The sequence below is a fragment of the Meles meles genome, chromosome 10, assembly GCF_922984935.1.
Source record: "Meles meles chromosome 10, mMelMel3.1 paternal haplotype, whole genome shotgun sequence".
In the NCBI taxonomy this organism is placed as follows: Eukaryota; Metazoa; Chordata; class Mammalia; order Carnivora; family Mustelidae; genus Meles; species Meles meles.
This window is the reverse complement of record NC_060075.1, coordinates 41,391,009-41,410,822: the sequence shown is the minus strand read 5'-3', so window position 1 is coordinate 41,410,822 and position 19,814 is coordinate 41,391,009. Positions and strand designations below refer to the sequence as shown.

The 19,814-nt window shown below is 43.6% G+C and overlaps 1 protein-coding gene across 7 annotated transcripts in view; it reads right to left on the bottom strand.

Annotated features, from left to right (window-relative positions):
- The window catches only part of ELMO1 (engulfment and cell motility 1), a 533,506-nt gene that overhangs the window by 365,957 nt on the left and 147,735 nt on the right, over window positions 1-19,814 (bottom strand). For all 7 annotated transcript variants that reach the window (XM_046020713.1, XM_046020712.1, XM_046020719.1 and 4 more), the window contains one exon: window positions 132-182. In XM_046020713.1, the coding sequence (XP_045876669.1) occupies window positions 132-182 (51 nt within the window). The remainder of the gene's footprint in view (window positions 1-131; window positions 183-19,814) is intronic.

The window sequence follows — 19,814 nt, the reverse complement described above, 5'->3', positions numbered from 1 at the left end:
ATGTCAGGACATGCCAGAGACCTTCTGTTTTCCACTCACGTCACCCTCAAAAGTTAACATCACTTAATCACATATAGCAGGACTGGAAAGCAAAGTATTTACTGGAAAGCTATACACTCAAGTCAACTTACTGGAGATGTGGTTAACCGAAGAATAGTGCCATTTTTTATTTCATTGCGATTCTGGAAAAGAAAAATAAAATCTTTGTAAATCTTCAAAGTTGAGAAGCCTGGTAAAAAGAGAGCAAAGGCAAAAATGATCTAGTAATAACACTATATAATAAAAATTCTTACAACTCAGTTTATTATCACTTTATTTTCAAAATTATTGAGTGGTTTTTAATTATTTCAACAAAGAACTTTAAACTGGGTCTCAGATGTATTAACTTTCTATCAAGTCATAGGGAACATTGAGCACAGAAGTGAATATGAATTCAAAGAATAGGAATATGGGGCCCAAGAATAGCACAAAAAAAGCAAGTTTGAAAGGTTATTTAGGAAATATGACCTAGCAAGTCTGCTAGAGTTAAGGCATATATTTACACAAAAACTTGTACATGAATGTTCCCAAAAACATTATTCATAATAGCCCAAAGTTGTAAACAACCCAAATGTCCATCAACTGATGAATGGGTAAACAAAATGTGGTCTCCCCTTCAACAAAGTATTATTGGGCAATAAAAAGAAGTATTAATACATGTGACAGCGTGAATGGACCTTGAAAACATTACACTAAGTCAAAGAATCCTGATACAAAGCCCACGTTTGTTATGATTCCATTTATATGAAATGTCCAGAATAGGCAAATCCACTGGGACAGAGAGGAGATTAGCTGTTTCCAGGGGCTGGTGGGCAGGGGTGGTGAGAATGAATGTTAATGGTTATAGGGTTTCTTTTCCAGGGGATGCAAATGTTCTGAAGTTGATTGTGGTGAAGATTTCACAAATCTACGAATACATTAAAAACCACTGAATTGAACACTTTAAACAGTGGATTTGGGGGAATGTGACTTCTATCTCAGTAAAGCTATTTTTTGTAAAGTTTCTATTAAGGAGTTTGCTTTCTTAACCTTTGCTGGCTCTAACTGCATGTTGCGGTTTTTGTTTTGGTTTTTTTTTTTTTAAGATTTTATTTATTTTAGTAGGAGGAGTGACAGAAGGAAAGGGAGAAGCAGGCTCCCTGCTGAGCAGGAAGCCTGATGCAGGGGCTCAATCCCAGGACCCTGGGATCATGATCTGAGCCAAAGGCAGATGCTTCACTGACTGAGTCACCCAGGTGCCCCCGCACCTCCTGCATGTTGCCTCAATGTTAAGAACAAACAGCATATATAAGCAGATCCCAAATCAGTCCTCCTCCACTTAGAGGGTGTATTTGAGGTGAGTGTTCTCAAGCTGTCTCTTAGCATCTCTGGCACTGGAAGGAGAATTTCCCCGGTAGTTTTATTTCCTGCCACCAGAGTACGCACCACACTCAGCTTTCAGGAGGTGACCTGCTGGGAGTCACACGTGCACATGCCCAGCTCTAGAGCATAGAGGCCAGAAGTTAATAAAAGTGCCATGAGGCTCGGTGTCCTGTGTCATTCAAGACAAGCCACAAGCTAGAATTGCCTCAGCAAGTGGACTGAAGTGGTGGGAAATTTCTCAGGATAAGATGCCAAAAGCACATAGAACACTCGCACTCTCCCTGCTCCAATTCTGACCACTTACTGGAAAATGAATTTTCTAAAATAACTACCTAAAAGGGAGCAGGCTTCAGACCCGTACTGTCTCCCAAAGAAAACCTAATCTGAACATTTTATACAGAGTGCAAGATGGCCTGAAAGCCCCACTGTGCAAGCTCCAACCCCCTCTTGGGTGATTCCGGCCCAATCTAGAGCATCCCTGACCCCCACCCAGATACCCTGCACTTCCTCTTAAGAAAGCAAGCTCCTCGTTCCTGGAAGTTTCCAGCAAGGGCTGAAAGACCACCGGCGGGAGGGGCGGGGGGGGGGAGGCAGGAATAGTGAAATTAATTTCAGTCATTTAAAAAATCTTTGAACCCTAAAATCCTGGGACTCTATGAGAATGGGAGAGGAAGATAGCAAACACTCATGAGAGAATATTAAGGAAGCTGAATCCAGGTTCTAAATGAACTGAGAGAGAAGAGAGTCAGAAGATGAAAAACCTAAAATATCCCCCTTATTAGTTTTTATGGAGAACAGGGCTAAAGTGAGAACCAGCAGACTGCTAGAAGACCTAACGGAACTTCCTTCCCAGAGGAAAGATGGGCCAAGTTTATTCTTCCTGAAGAGCTAGTCAAGGGGAAAATGAGGCCCTGCAGATACAAAGTGGCCAGGAGGATTCAGGATATCTCCTCGTGGAATTTGGGGTGGGGGTAAGGGATTCCTAATAATAGCAAAAAACATTTATTGGAAGGCACCAAGCTGAAGTATTGTTGGGTTCTGTTGTCATGCTTACTTAACCATCGTAATGACTCTATGCCTAGATTTTAAAGATTTTTTTTAAAGGAATCTCTATACCCAACGTGGGACTCAAACTCACAAGCCTAAGATCAAGAGTCGCACGCTCTACCGACTGAGCCAGTCAGGCGCCCCCAACTCCATGCCCATTTTCAAGATAAGAAACCAAAGTTGCTGAGAAGGTAAATCACTTGCCCAACATCACAGAGAGGGAAGGGAAGAAGCAAACCCATCCTGGAGGGAGGGGGAGATCTGACCCCAGAAACTGTGCTCGATCCCTCTGGAAGAACAAGATCTTGCCTTTATCCTCAGAGGGTCCTTATCCCCATCAATTGTCAAGGTCCGTGAGAGCAAGGAAGTTAAGCATGGTGTTGACAATGCCCTGCAGATCCTCAGGCACAGACGCAAGACATGGGGTGGGGTATGACAGCAGTAAAATCAAGCCGCTGGCCCCACGCTGATTCCTGCAACGCTGACTCCTGACTTTCTGGAGTCTAAGTATGAGTTCTGTGATGAAAGGGTCTTGAGGGTGGTTTGTTGAAAACCAAAGCAGTGCTGTAACCACTGACAGCCAGAGCTGGGTTCAAATTCTTCATGCACCAGCTGTGTGCTCCGTGCAAGCTACTTAACCACTCAGATGCATGTCTTCTCTTCCCTAAGTGGGGACAGCAAGTCATTACTTAGAGAACAGGAAGAACCACAGGTGCCACAGGCCAGAACCGGCTCAGACTGACCGGCTCAGACCTAGAGTGACTGCCACGGTCAGACGGAAAGCAGCTTGCATCCCTCTGCCTGCGTCTCCTCGCACAAAAGTTCATTCGCCTCCACTCTTTTCCTTCCCTCCGAAAGACTTGTTCTCAAAAACCGTGTTTGGCATTTTGGAATAAAAGCAGATATGCAGAACAGCTGTGAAATATGCATGAAAAACATTAAGGTCCCAGCAGAAAAGTGGATGAGACCCAAAGGGAAAGCCAGGAGAATCAGCCACAACGCACTCTTCTCCCCGCGGCTGATGCCGCCTTCCAGTCGTCGAGAGATGTTAACTTGGGCAGCAAAGGAAAGGGCTTGTGCTTGTCCTGATGCTATAAATTCCATCCCAGCCACATGCAGCCTCAGTTCAGAGCAGGGTCTCCAGGCAGGACAGTCTGGATGTGCCCTGCATTTCACTTCTTACCCAGGGAAGCCGGTACAAGTGACACAGCTGTCCTTTGCGCTAGCTCCTTCAGCTTCACCATGGGGACAGTACCTGTCTCCTAAGGTTGTGCTGAGGATTAACTGAAATCATCCATTTACGGTACTCGGAACAGTGCCTGGCACGCAGCAAACACTCCAGAAAATAAACTTGGCTCTTTATTATTAGGCACAAAAACACCACCCAAAAAGTACACTGCTACACATCTTTGTTTTTAGCTAGTCCCTCTACATAACCTGATCAATAAAAATAATAGTATCATCTAAGTTATCCTCAGCCTAAGACCCTAAATTCAATAGCATGGGCCCAGCAGAAATAACAAATATTCGCAAACATATTTGTGTTCTATCAACAGACCAACATGGCTGATGAGTCATGCCTCACAGTGCATTTCACCTTAAAGGCTGGGAAGGTGGGACTCACTGTGTTATCATTCTTGGGCCCCCACCTCTGTTTTGGAGTGGCATTCCTTGATGTAGTCCTCCAAGCATTCAGTAAGCATTGTGTGTGTGTGTGTGTGTGTGTGTGTGTGTGTGCACGTGTGTGAGAGAGAGCGAGCATGCACACACATGTCTACCGGTAGTGCCCCTCCACCCTCAGAATGTCACCCCCCAGCCCAGAGTCGACACCGTGTTACTACTGTAACACCCTTTCTAAAACAGCGGATACCTATGACCTGGCATATGGGCAGCACTCCATAAATATGGGTTGAATAAAATTCTGAGCCTCCTGTGTGCCTGGCCAAAGATGAGACACTATACAAAATTAAATAAGATTTAACTCCTGTCTTCTGGAAATTCAATAAAGCGGAAGACTGAGGTGTAGTGTCTGCACCATGAAACAACGGTGGCCTCTACAGTGGGGGACCAGCACCGGTACCAGCACATCCATGTGATAAGAGGGAGAGAGGAAGAGGATACTCGACAAAACCTTCCCTTTTCAAAATCCAGGCAAGGGTTTCCCTGCACAACGCAAAGGACAAGACATCCTCACAGATCAGAGAACAGCCCTGTGGGGTCACTTATGAGCCAAGGATGCATAAAGACTGGAAAGACACGACATTCATGAAGTGTACCAGCCCTTCACCACTTAAAGAGGGAGGGGCAGGTACACACAGCGTGAAATTCCGGCTCTGACTTGTGGTCTGTGAACGTGTCCTCTCTCTGAGGCAGCCACCTGGATGTTGCGGCAGCCATATTTGTGCTTAACGCTTCTATGCCATAAGTAAAGAAGAGAATCACAAGGCTCGTGCTTTGGAAACAAAAGCAGTATGTCTTCCTTCACTAGAAAGGAGTGCAGGAATTTCCTTATAAGAACTTCCTAAAGGTCTCATAAATATTTCAGTGCAAAATATCAACTTTTCATCCAAAGATTCTTTGAATCCCTCAACTGAAAATTCTCGGCTGTTGATACCAACCTTGGACTGGGATACCATGATCCATACATGCTTTGAAAGACCAGGTGAAATCAAACTTCCAATTCTCAATAAATTCTGATGTGACTCTCTATGATGGTCTTTTGATACACCAACTTGACTAGGCTGCCGTCCCCAATTATTCAATCAAACATTCTTCTAGGTGTTACTGTATAGGTATTTGCAGGCGTGATTAAAGTTGACAATCAGTTAGCTTTAAGTAAGGGAGATAATCCCCAGATATGTTGGGTGGGCCTGATTCCATAGATTGAAAGGCCTTAAATTCTACCAGGGGACAGTAGATTTAACCTTTACCCGGGAGTTCCAACCTACTCTACCTAAAGGTGTGTCCTATGGATTTCAGATTTGCTCTGCCCCCTCCAGTCGAGCAAGTCAATTCCTTGCAGTCAACCTCTTAGCATGTATCTCCTACCGGTTTTGCATCTCTCGTTGAACCCTGACCAATACCTGACCTGCACCTGCCCAGACAGTGCCAAAGTTTGCATGGCAGTCATTTCCTTTACCACAGTGAGCAATACACTGACCAGCTTTGTCTCCTCAGGTTGTACCAGTGACCCCTGGGAAGCAGCTTTGAACTGGGCCAATCCAGCAGGATTCGACCAGCTCGGGCTCACTTTCCCGGGCTGGGCAAGGAACACCACCACTAAAGGACATATAAGAGCATGCGGGGAAGAAAAGAAAATAACAGGCCAACTCTTTCCCCCAGTGGAGAGGGGTGTTCTGCAAAAGTGAAGAATGCATTCAGGTCCCAGGCCAAGAAACTGCTCCCTGCTCCTCTTTGGGAAATCAGTCTTCAATCTTCCATTTTTCACACAATCTTCGGTTCCTCTCGTCTAGGGTCACCACAGGTGCACATTAAAATGCTGGTTGCTGGGGCTCTCACCCCCATCCAGCGCCACTGACTCAGGGGCCTGGAATGCTGCATTTTCGCTAGGATTCCCAATAACTCGGATGTACAATACAGTGTGGAATCATCCCGGTCTCGTTCAGAAGACTCCCCGGCACATTTCAAATCATGTTCTGAATTTCAAGGAAATAAAGTCTGAGGCAAACAAGACTAATGCCAGCTCCGCAAAAATGAAGAGGAGAAAACCAGCAGCAAGAGCATTTCTGCAAGGAAATACCCCAAGTGTACACAGCGTATGAGGAGAAGTGACCAAGGAAAAGCCCCCTGAAGTCCCGCTGTCCTGTTTACTCATGCTCAGCAGTTCCAGGCAGGACTAGCCCCTGACATTCACAGTCGTCTCGATGGGATGTCTTTGTGTCTCTTCACAGAGCTAGCTCAGCGACTCGGCCTCTGTGTGGGCTGGATAATAAGATCCTGCTGAAAAATGTCACTGTTCTCCTACTTTTCCCTCTGAGATTTGTTTTTCCTCGGTATGCCAACTTTCTCTCGAGCCAGACAAATTATGAATTATTCCCTGGTCAAAAATACAAGTGGTACCCCTGTTTCTGTTATTTAGCAAGGCAAAGAGAAGGTCAGAGGGGGGAGGGCACTTACAGCCCCGCAAATCCAGACTCCTGGACGACAGGCAGCTCCAGGGTCTTCTCGCTGGTTCTGTCTCTCCTCCTCTGTCTGTCTTTGTCTCCCTCTCTCTCTCTCCAGATGTGACACGGTCTTCACCTTGGATATATTGTTACTGAACAACGCTGTTCTTCACATCCACTACTCAATCATCTCAAATACTGATTTTGCATGTAAACCTGACCCCTTTTGTCCTTTGTGTGTCCATTTGAGTGATGTTCAAATCTTCAGGCTGAAGGAAGTAACAGAGGACAGTACATGATATCCTGGTTGCTAGGTTACAGAGCAATGCCTAAAGGCAGAGGACTACTGGTCTAACATTTGAGGAGGGATGTCAGAAATACCCTAAAATAAAATACAAAGCTCTGAAACGAGGAACAAGGGACTGAGAGGCGGGGCGTGAGGAAGTGGGATAAGAAAGAAAGGGTGCCCACCTCTTTTATATGCACATTTCCTGTCATTAACATTCTGGCCTTTCCCATGTTCACTTACCATCAGGGACCTGTCTCCACTGCCCGAGACAGCTTGAGCAGGTCCTCTCCACCCATTAATTGAAAGATTTGGATTTGACTTCTTGCTCTATTTTCCTGCCCCTAACTAGATTCTATTCTCAATTGCTTTTCTTCCGTCACTTTCCTTTTCTCAGCATCCGGACATCTTCTACACAATTCCCAAAATGGAGAGAAGGAAGAACGAGGCATGTGTTAAGAAAGGTATCTACTAGCTCCCTTTTTGTGGTGTGTAAACACAGACCATGGAGGTGGACAGCCTGTCACACAGGAACTGGATTGCTCTCTTTCCATTGGTAATGAGACCTGGGTAAAAGGAGTGGAAAGCAGTGGTTGTCACCGTGCAGGCCCAGGGAGTCAACCAGGACGTAGTGAGCCCCATGGGAAGAACGTGGGGAGAACACCTGTCCCCCTTAGCATTTTAATCAAGCACTTGTAGAAGAGAGAGATGAAAAACCATGTGTTTTTCTAAAGAACATGCTGTCTTACTTATCTTAAAGGAACACGCATTAATAGATGTTCACCATTCCTGAAAACCAGGCAGCCTTTCAGTAAGAAGGGAAGCTGCTTGCTTCCTCGGTCACGTTCACGTAGCAAGGATGAGCACACACCTCTCAACACCTGGTGTCCAGGCCCAGGGACCAAAAGCTTGAGGTTGAATACAATCCATATCCAAGTCCCTCTGACACCCTAAGATAGGAACTGATTGAGTCCAATTTGTGAAGAAGTAATGGAAGGACATTATTTAGAGGTGAGTCGCAGTTTCAGAATTGAAGTGAAAAGAGACAGTTCCCTTGAGCACAGAACCTGAGGGGGACAGTTTTAGCAATCCAGACAGGGGCATCAGCACCAGCAAGGGCACAGTGTGAGCATCAGGGGGGATGAGGATGTATTAATAAAATCTCTCTCACTACACTGTTGCCCTGGGAGAACAGGAGGGTGTGAGCATCACGGACTGACAGGGGTCTGGGAGCCTGGAGAGTGCAGTGGACCACAAGGAAGGAAGCCCAGGCGGGGCCTGAGCCAGTGAACTTCCCATGTGACCCTGGGCAAGTCAACTGGCTTCAATTTCCTCATCAACAGAATGGAGGCAAGGGGCCCAGCACCAAAGGTCAAGTCTCTTCTCTTCTCTTTCATTCTCAGTACAACACACAAAGAGGAAACATTTCAGGCCTTTGAGCAAAATGTCTGATCACGATGAAGGGGATGTCTCGGAGAAATCAATCTGTCAGCAGCAGTGAATCGGAGGAAGGTGGCTGAGATGAGGCCTCCTGTCACCAAGTCAGCCTGCGGTCTCTAGCCCAGGACCACTGGCCTCAGGCATCTTCAGTCTCCAAGGTAACGAGCTCCTACAAAACCCAAGATCTGAGGGGCACCTGGGTGGCTCAGTGGGTTAAAGCCTCTGCCTTTGGCTCAGGTCATGATCCCAGGGTCCGGGGATCGAGTCCCACATTGGGCTGTCTGCTCAGCAGGGAACCTGCTTCCTCCTCTCTCTCTGCCTGCCTCTCCACCTACTTGTGATCTCTGTCTGTCAAATAAATAAAATCTAAAAAAAGAAAAAAGAAAAAAAAAACCCAAGATCTGAGACGCTAGTAAGTCTTAAGGGCTATGACAAAAATATACGCCTTTCCTTGCACACATAACTTGAAGGAGAGGAAACATGGCCACATTTTTGGTGGGTGATTCTGTTATGCTTAACAAAAGCCTTAAAAATGTTCAAAATCAAATTCTACGGATTTGTCCTACAGAAACGTCGGAGATGCAGACATCTTACAAAGGATGTCTACTGCAGTAGTGGTTATAATGGAGAAAAACACTAAGAGCAAACCCAAGTATCTCAATTAATTATTGTTTCTTGTCTCAAAATCCAGCTTTCCTGGCCCCACTCTGGGCTACCAGATCTGGATCCTAGCATTTCCCCTTCACCATTTGGGAGAATGTTAAGCTTCTCCAGTAGAGGGCACTGAAATGATCCTGCCTGGTCAGAGAAAGGAAGTTCTCTTTCCATCCACCATTATTATTTAATATGGAAGCCCTCAGGCCTCTTGCCCTACTTCCCCCTAGAGCCGCCACTTCTAAGTAGCTCTGCCTACTCAACCCGCCTGCAACAGACTTGCTTCTACCATCCAGCCACTGGCCTGCCTCCTTTCACCATGGTGATCAGGTCCCTGTGGCAGCGGGGCTCTCTTTGAAGAGCCTTGGGGAGGGGTGCAGTTCCCTCTCTTTCTCGGACTCTCCCTTCCTCAGACTAGAGGCCACAGCTGATTTGCTGCAACTGCTTCTTCTGGACTCACCAGAGTCCTTTTTACCCTCCCAAGCAACTAACCAGCTCCTACGAGTTACCAATTTTTTTAAAAATAAAATTCCACTGGGTGGCTCAGTGGATTAAGCCTCTGCCTTCAGCTCAGGTCATGGTCTCAGAGTCCTGGGATCAAGCCTGGCACTGGGCTCTCTGCTCAGCAGGGAGCCTGCTTCCCCCTCTCTCTCTGCCCACCTCTCTGCCTACTTGTGATCTCTCTATCAAATAAATAAATAAAATCTTAAAAAATAAATAAATAAAATAAAATACCCATTTTCAAATAGTGATATGGTTTCTACATCTTGACTGGACCCTGACAGATACAACATCTCCCAAAGGTTCTGTAACATGAAGGAAAATTTAAGTAAATATGGTTGGGCAGGCCAATGATATATAATACAGCCATAGAAGGGCTGGTATAAAAGAATGTTTAATAATACACAAACATGTCACATTTTATTGTGCGGTGAAAAATGTAGGTTGCAAAATACTATTGTAGCCTGAGTGCAAATCGATGGACAATAACGTCTGTGTATACACCAAAAAAATACCAGTGCCCATATAGATAACTCCATGAACAATGCTCTTCACTTGCAACAGGTACAAAAAAGAAAGAAAGCAAGAAAAATACCAGTTCTTGTGGGTGTTTGCCCAACCCCACTAATGAAGATTATCTGTGCTTCTGGGGGAGAGAGAGCAACCTCCCCGGTTTTGACAGAAGGAACCAGCGCAAGCTGGAGGGAACACATGCCACAGTCCTTCCCCTGCAGTCCTGTTTTGTCACCCATTTAAGAGAGACTTGATCCCCAGCTCCTCTCCTCGGCCATCAGTGTTAAGCCACCCTCCAGTCAAAAGTCACGTGCGGATGTTTAAACCTAGCTTACAGTGTCGTTGGCAAGCCCAAAGCCTGTGGCCTCAGAAACCCACAACGTGCTAGAGAAGAGAAGTGTTTCTTTCTTTCCACTTACAGGAAAGAAGCTCATGCTTGCAAACCACACATTTTTAAAGGGCTGTTCTGAGGACAGCGGCGGGAAGCGCCAAGGATGCTGCGACAGCTGGGAAAATGTTGACTCCATGGCGGGTTCTAGGCAAAGCTGGCACAAACAACAGACTAGAGAGTGAGAACAAGACACATACCTCTGCGTCACGGAACTGTGGAACAAAGGGGGATGGAGACACCAGGAAGGGGCAAGCCAACAAGCTTGCCGGCTGGCTTCAAGCAGACAGTGCAGTGTCACACAGAACCCAAGCATAACCTGATCTGGTGTGACCCATCTACACACCGGCCTCAGAAGAACCTGATTTGAAGCATGGCTTTGCCATGAACAGCTTTGTCACCCAGGCACCTGGCACTGAACCTGGCACATAGCAGGTGCTCAGGGAAAGTCACTCAATGAAAGTCCGCACAGGAAAACATCTCTGGCCACCCTCCCTGTCACATAAAGACAGTCACCTCGATTAAATGGTACTGGTATGGAGATTAAATGAGATAGTGCTAATAAAGCCTCTGTCTTGCACACAGTATAGACACAACACATCATTCATACGGAAGGCGCAGCTTGAGGACTGGGCACCGAAAATGTGCAAAATTCGCACGACAAAGGAGGAGGAAGAGAATCCGAAGCAAAGGAAACCCAGATCAGGCCACTGTGTTCACGTCCCATTGGGACAACACAGCGCAGGGATTCCTTCTCTTTTCTGTTTTTCCCCAGGATCATGGAGGTTTTGGCAGTCTGGTGAAGCCTATGGGATTTCTTCTCTGAATAATGTCTTTAACTGCATAAATACAATGCATAACCTTGCAAAAAAAAAATAGTTATGCACATACTTTTAAAATTGTATCATAATAACATACATGCTGCTTTATCAATGCAGTTATCAGCAGCTCTCCTCAGAAAAAGCCAGAGAGTACATACTGTAAGCATTGTGGACCCGAAGGTCTGCAAGAATGATACGTAAATAAATGGGCATGGCTGTGTTCCAATAAATTTTGTTTACAGAATCAGGGGGCAGCCTGGATTCAGCCCACAGGCTAATTTGTTGACCCCTGTATTAATGCATGAAATAACAAGACAAACGATAAGGTCTAATAACTACCATAATTTCTAATTAAGTGTAATGCTGATAAATGACATGTTGAGGTAGCCGTAATAACAGTAATAAATGGAAATATCTATGATTTCTTCTGGTAACATTGGCACAGATACTGCTTATACAGCTTTTTGCCTACACTCATGACTGAAGGAACGCAGTATTTCACATTCTCACAGAGCTGTAACTTTCCTCCTAAATAAGTTCATGGGCCCCAGGTGAACATGGTGGTTTTCCACTGCACTTAGAGGAAAATCCAAAGACCTACTATGCTTTAAAAGACTCAGCTTGCTGTGGCCCCAGCCAGCCTTCCCGACCATAACCAACCCACTTGCCAACCCTCAGCTCACTATCCTGTTCCCTTTTGTTCCCTAGCACACATCATGCTTCTGGGCTTTCATCCTGGCTGTTCCTTTTCCTGAAATGCTGTCCTCCGTCTCGTTATCATCAAGTTTTGGCTCAAATGTCTCCTCATTAGAGAGATATTCCTGATGCCTTCCGACAATCTTGGCCAGGACTCACAGATGGACATCTGGGGTCTTGCAGAGACATCCGGATTGCCCTGGAGCAGGCACAGCCCCATGATGAAGACCCAGAAGCCAAACAATAACCTTGGGGAGCACAAATCCTTACAGGAGAATTACTGCTTAGAGAGGAGGTATAAGTTTTCTTCTTGGGGCTCACGATGTCAGAAAAATAAGGGCCTTCAGCTCCCACCGCTGGAAACCAAGTCCACACATTCGTAGCTTTCTTTCATTTTTATGTGGTTACTTGCTAACTTGAACCAAGCCACGTCATGCCTCTGACCCATTCTTGAGCCTGTATCCTAGGACTGGCCTAGCAGGCTGACCTTCAACAGCAACACTTACTGTACTCTACCCCCAGAGCTTTGTCACAGGACGTCACTTACTTCCTTCATACCACTTACCCCAATCTGAAAATAAATGCCTTGCTCAGTTTTTAAAAATTTCCTGTCTGTGTCTACAACACACACGAGAACATATGCAAGAGAAGAGAGGGTATCTTCATATTTTGTCATCTTCGGGGCCTAAAACAATGCCTGGTGGGTGAAATGTGTTCAAGAAGTATTTTTTAAATGAATAGAATTTTAATCATAATAAGGGAGTAAATAAATGAATAGATTTTAATCATAATAAGGGAGTAAGAGCCAGAGTATATCCGTAAACTAAAGCTTACTGGCCCCTTATGTCTTTAAAGACAGAAATACATTCCCGTTCTTCCTCCCACAATGCAAATAAATCTTAAACCATCTTTCCTTCCCTTCTCTATTCTACAACCTTCTGTCAACAAGTAGATATTTATTTCATACCTACTATGAGTTAAAAGATTTATTTATTTATATGAGAGAGAGAGCATGCAGGGGAGAGGAGCAGAGGCACATGGAGACAAAAACTCACGGAGACACCATGATGAGCGCGAAGCCTGACACGGGGCTCAATCTCAGGACCCTGAGATCATGACCTGAGCTGAAAATAAGAGCAGGACACTTAACTGTGCCACCCACGTGCCCCTCACTTAGCATTTTTTAAAAAAGAGAGAATCGAGGGGTGCCTAGATGGCTCAGTTGGTTAAGGGTCCGACTCTTGGTTTCGGCTCAGATCATGATCTCAGGGTTGTGAAATGGAGCCCCACAGAGGGGAACATGCTCTCTCTCTCGCTCTCTCACTCTCTAATAAACAATCTTAATTTTTAAAAAAGGAGAGAACTAACATATAGGCGCTCCTGTGCCAATACCACTCCACACGTCCACAATGGTGCTGAGTGGAAATGAGCTCTATCCCACCCCACCTTTCACCTGAGCTGCAGCCTCAGGCCGCCCTGGCCCAGGAGCAAGTCACAAACAGCCCCTGGGGCTCTGCAACAACTGAGGCCTGCAGCTTGTAAGACTGTCCAGAACCACTCCCCGAAGTTCACCTGCCCCTGCCCTAAGGGAAAGCGCCCTGTCACGAGAAGAGGTGCAAGGGGTGCCCTAGGCAAGCTGGCTGCAGACTCAGCATGGGAAGGGACATACCCTGCAGGGCACACCGGAGAAAGAGTGGGCTTCGGTCCGAATCCACGTCAGCTGCCTTCACGCCCTCCTCTCCTCTCCCACATTAGTTGCCTTCACGCCCTCCTCTCCTCTCCCTTCTTGCACCAGGAGTGAGATCGGAATTTAAACAGAGTCTTCTCGAGGAGTTAGTGGGAATAACGGATATAAGAGGAGGTAAGTAAATAGTCAAACCTTTAAATAGTATTAACAACTCATCTGCATTTTAGCGTTTCTCTGCCTTTTCCACTGGAGCACCCACACCTCACTCAGACACCAGGCCTTGTCTCCGGAAGCTGTCTTGTCAGGGTGGGTGGGGGGACTCATGCTACCTTCATCAAAAGCACGGATGGCATCATCAGCAATAACAAGAATGTGCCAATTCAGTTAGGAAGGGGGTTTTCCTTAAGAGTTGATCCAAAAATAACTGCGAGAGAAAGCATTTCTTTTACAGACTTATTCTCTGCCATAAATGTCTCTAACCCAGACGAATTAACTAATTGCTATGAAGGGAAAACTACTTGGTGAGTTAAATGCCTTTTTCACATAGAAACTCCATAATGAGGTTTTGGATTTTTCACTATAAAAGGATTCTGTGAAACAAGGTGACATACATCAGAGGAAAAGAGGCTGATTTAAAAACCCATTTGAAGCATGGCTTTTAGCAAAAGGTAAAGATTTAAATAAAACTGAGTCAAAATCCAGGCCATACAATTAGTCATATACAATGTTCATATTCATATGAATCATACTCAATGTTACTTAACCTTTCTCTAATACTTAATTTTACTAATCTTTAAAAAAGAAAACAGGAAATACACTGGTAAAATACATCTCAGTAGTTTTGAAGTAATTTTTTTGTAGAATTAATTAAGCTCAACAGAATGACTTATAAACAGCAAATGATCAATAAAAATATAAATGGCTATAAACAATGGAAGTGCTTAAAAACATATAATTTACGATGGATACAAAATTATGAGGTGCCTAGGCATACATTTTGCAAAATGTCCACTAAAATATTTACTAAATGCAATTAAAGGAAAAAATTATAAGGCTTTAATTGAAGAATGTGAAAGAACATTCTAATCAAGATATATTATATTCATGGATGACATAGAAAAATGTCTTAAAGAAAGCAATTTTCCCCCAAAATGAATCCATAAACTGTTCAATGTTAATTAAAATCCTCATAGGATTTGACAAGCTGATGCTAAGATACATATAAATGGCATAGTATGGATTAGGCAGGATGATTTTGATAAAGAAAAAGAAGACAGGTTCATCCTACAAGGTATCCAGATTTGTTACCAACTTGTAAATGACCAAAGCTGTAAGATAAGGAACAAAACAAAGAGTCACACAGACGACTATGTTTGAGAAAACTTGTCTCCCAGCAGAGCTGGGAAGATGGGCAATGAATAGTCGATAAATGGTGCGAAGACAAAAAAGACAAAATTAGATTCCTACCTAATAGACACACGCACACACACACACATTCTCAAACTGGATTAGTGACCTATATAAAAATCAAGACTTTCTGGCTTTCGAAAGAAAACACACAAGAGACTACATTTATGACAGATGGCTAGAGAAAATGCATTTAAACAACACATGGGAAGCCCAAGCAATAAAGGGAAAAAACGATCAATGTGATCATATTGAAATGATTTTTTAACTTCTTTTTGACAAGAGACAACATTGAAAAGTTAACGAACAGCTATGGAGTGAATGCAGATATATAAATAAGAACTCGTGTCCAGATCCTAGAAGAACTCCTCCCCATCAATGAGAGTACAACACTCCCCTCCCATGCTGGACTTAGATCCGACAAGCAGTTTGTAAAAGGTAGAAGTCTGAAGAGATAGTAACATGGGAAATAGGTTGAGCTTTTGGCAGTTAGGGAAACATTAATTAAAACCACAAAAAGCCACGTGGCACCCCCATCCATATGCCCAACGTTAGGCAAGACTGTGATAGCAGGCACCGGGGAGGACAAAGAGAATAGGAACTCTACATTGGGAGCGGCAGTAGGAGGGTGGAAAGCGGTTGGGCAATTCCTGAGAAGGTCGAGGATGGGCATAGCCTCTAGCCCAAGCGCTTTCTACCTTCTCTTCTGGGAAACTTTGAAATGAGGTCACGTGCATCCGTGTACAAGGCTATTCATCGCAGTGCTGTGATCCCTACATTGGGGAAACAACTGCTTACCAATTGGGTTTTATTCACGCCATGGGATATTACAGATAATTCTTCTCAAAATATAACTTTCGTTGAAAATCTTAAATTGGAAAATGTTACCTACAGGAGGAGAGCAATAACTCAAATTTTAAAATGCTAAACAAGTCTCTTTATTCTTCATGAAAACATAAATATGTAGAAAACCTATAAAACATGCATGAGAATAACGTATATCCATTTCAGGTGATTATTTACCTCTAGGGAAGGAGGAATAGAAAAAGAGACAGGAAAAACAACAGAGTTGGGCTTGGACCAGACCACCACATTTTTTTTCTTTTCTTTTTTTTTTTTTAAGATAATCTGAAGCAATAGGCAAGCTATTAATATCTATTAACATCTAGATGGCTGGGTGTATGGGTGTCAGTAACATCATTTCCTGGGCTTTTTTGGTGTGTTTGAAATACTGCATGATTACAAAGTTTTAAATTACCATTTAAATGAATTCTGCTAAACAACAGTATCACTAGAGCACAACTCGTCTGTCTGAGTCCAAAGCAGGGGCTGCATTTCTCACATCTATGCATTGCTTTGTAATGAGGGAACAATTAAGGATAAACATGTATTTAAAAACAATGTGCGACTGTAAATGAGCCTCGCACAATCGGGCTCTTCTTTTCCCTGCCAACAGTTACATTCTTAAAACAACCGAAATGCAGTCTTTTTAAAAAGTGCCTATTAGTCAAGCCAGTGGTTTTCAAATAATGAAATCCTTTTGTTCTAGAAGGAGGGAAAAAAATCCCTCAGATGATGCCTCAGAAGCTAAAATAGACAAAGAGATACTGTATTCATATTACCATGTTTTATGAGCTTAGGTTTGTAAATGTATATTTCATTCAGGTAATCGATAGGAATAAGGAGGCTTTTTTTATTAACATAAAAATTCAATATCTGATCTTGTGAATGATTATTACAAGAATGTAACAAGTTCCCACACTCAATTTACTTTGTGTTTTGTTATCGTATTCAATATGGAGAAAATCTGGATATATATGCACATTGTACTAGCTTTGACTGCTGCGTAACAAATTACTACAACTCGAGGAGCTTAAAACCACACAAATGTATGATGTCACAGTTTTGATGGGTCAGGTATAGGGCACGTGTTAGCTGGGTCCTTTACATGGGGTCTTCCTGGGCTGAACTCAAGGTGTTGGTTGGCTAACTCCTAATCTGCAATCGGAGACCTCTTCCAAGTTCATTCCAGGTGTTGGCGAATTCGTTTCCTTGTAGTGGTATGACTAAGGTCCCTTTTCCCCCCATATTTTAGCTAATGGTTGACCAGGCACCGTGCTCACAATTAGAGTCTGCTCTCAGACCCTTAACCTGGAGCTGCCTCCACAACCTGACAACCCGCTCCTTCTCAAGGCCAACAGGAGCGCATCTTTAAAATGCTTTAGCTTCTTTTAAAGGGCCCTTTTGATTAGGTCAGGCCCACGGAGATAATCGCCCTTTTGATTAAGCCAAAGTCAAATGATTAAGTACTTAATTGGATCTGCAAAGCCCCTGGAACCTACAGCGTAACAGAATCGCAGAAGTGACATCCCATCCTAGTCCCAGGTCCAGACTGCACTCAGAAGAGACAGAATTATACTGGGCATGCAACACGAGGTGGTGGGTGTCTTGGGTGCCTCCTCAGATCCTGCCAACCACACACACATATGTACCTGTCCATGGGAACTGTTGTTGAGAGCTTACCTTGAAATCTCAGGAGTCTCTCCAGGCTCTTGGAAAAGGTACAATGGGACATTTTTTCCTTCAAATCTATAGACCTAACACTATCTCCACTCTCATTCATTTCTCATAAATACTCAAAGTCAGACAAAAATATTCAAAACTCACAGAAAGGCATGGAATGAAATTGGATTTTCACCTGTAATAGGCCCCCCGGCCATGCTCCTAAGTCAATCTATCTGGCCTACCGGCATCTTCTGTGAGCCCTCACCCAGGTTCAGCAGCCCTACACTTGCTTGATGATTTTGCTTGAATGGATGGATTCATGCCTGATTTAAAGTAAAACAGTACAATCTCCCCCATCAAAGACACCTTTATAAGAAGTATAAATAGATGCACGGGGATGGAGGAAAGGAGATGCTTCCTACTGAGGTCTGTTGAAAGTCAACTCAACCTGGCACCTTAAGTTAATAGTGATTAAGCTATTACTACAGTTTATGTTGATTCTTTCACTCATGCTTAAAGAGCTCAAAATAATATTTTAAAAGGCTGTATCAACGAAATACATCTGCAAGTCCTGAACCACCTCTGAAAACTCCCGAAATGGAACTTTCTTCATGATAATATAGGAGATCTTGGTTTCAGTTCCAAACTGATACTCAGAAGCTGAGTAACCTGAAGCCTCAACACCCCCAAACACCTCTGTGAGCCCTGAGTATGTCAGCGAAATCACCCATTACAGTGGCTGGCACCTGGAGGGTCCTTAACAAATGAACAGCATAAGCAGGATGACCCAATGTCTTTGACTGATTGTTAAACTTTTATTTTGTAAGGAAACAGTGAAATAATTACAAGAAGACTCGGTTTGAAGAACGGACACCTGGGCATTGTTTTAAAAAATAAAAAAGAAGGGAAAGAAAGAGAGAAAAAGGCAAATAAAAAGTCCAAATAGAAAGAACTGATTTTAAAATAGAGTTGAATACTTCCAGCCATGAAGGAAGTTTGACAAATAAATAGGAAATATGACTCACTGAGGGATGACCATGGGCTAGGCACCTTGTACACTGTCTTGCCGGCCTGAAGCATTTTCATTGTCATTACATAATGAAAAGGACAGAGTATATTCACTAACAACATGTTAAGATGTCCACTATGTATTATGTTAAAATGCAAGTTATAAGAGAATATGTAAGTGATGATCTCACTTAACACATACCCAAACTCAAATTACGTTCTAAGTATGTATACTAAAATGTCAGTTTGCACTGTGTAACAAGATTATGATCATTTAAACAATTTTTTCTCTTCTTCTTTTCTTCTACTATGTCTCAAAAGTGCTTACTCCATGTAAATTTTTTAAATGAACTCTGATACTTCATATCAGTTTGCTGAGAAGCAGCAAATAATGGAACAAGGACTATTTATATAAGCCGTATTCAATTAGTAAAGTGGCACCTTGCTATTTTTTAATATCTAAAAATCTAAACCTAACTACAGGGCATGTGAGTCTGAAGCTGCAAGAGAGAGGGCATCTGAACACAGAAGAAGAGAAAGAAAAGTAGATGAACAGAGGCCAGGAAGAGACTTCTTTTTTTTAAAGATGGCTAATAGGAGCACCTTGTTGGCTTAGTCAGTTAAGCGTTTGCCTTCAGCTCAGGTCATGACCCTAGGGTCCTGGGACTGAGTCTGGCATCAGGCTCCCTGCTCATCTGAGAGTCTGCTTCTCCCTTCCCCTCTGTTCCTTCCCCACCACGTGCTCTCTCTCTTTCACTTGCTTTCTCTCAAGTAACTAAATAAAATCTTTTCAAAAAAAAATTAAATAAGGGGCACCTGGGTGGCTCAGTGGGTTAAAGCCTCTGCCTTAGGCTCGGGTCATGATCCCAGAGTCCGGGGATCGAGCCCCGCATCAGGCTCTCTGCTCAGCAGGGAGCCTGCTTCCCCCTCTCTCTCTGCCTGGCTCTCTGCCTACTTGTGATCTCTGTCAAATAAATAAATAAAATCTTTAAAAAAAATAAAATAAAAGATGGCTAATAACCTTAAAGATATTACTATGGATATTACTATGGAAAGATGGAACGAAGTCACAGATAGAAAGACAGAAGGGGAAAAATCAGTGGGAAGAAATGTGTCACAGGAGAAAAAAAATCAACATTAGGGAGCAGAGAAAGAATGGCAAAAGAGAAGAAATGAATTTTAAACAAGAGGACGCTCTCCCTTCCTATTCATCTCTTAACGAAATGGAAAATTTAAATAAGATCACAAAATGAATCATTTTTAAAGTATTTTTGTGCTTGATAGCCAAAGTTATCTTGACCTATACCAGTCTGAGAGACCTGATAGGACTGCAACA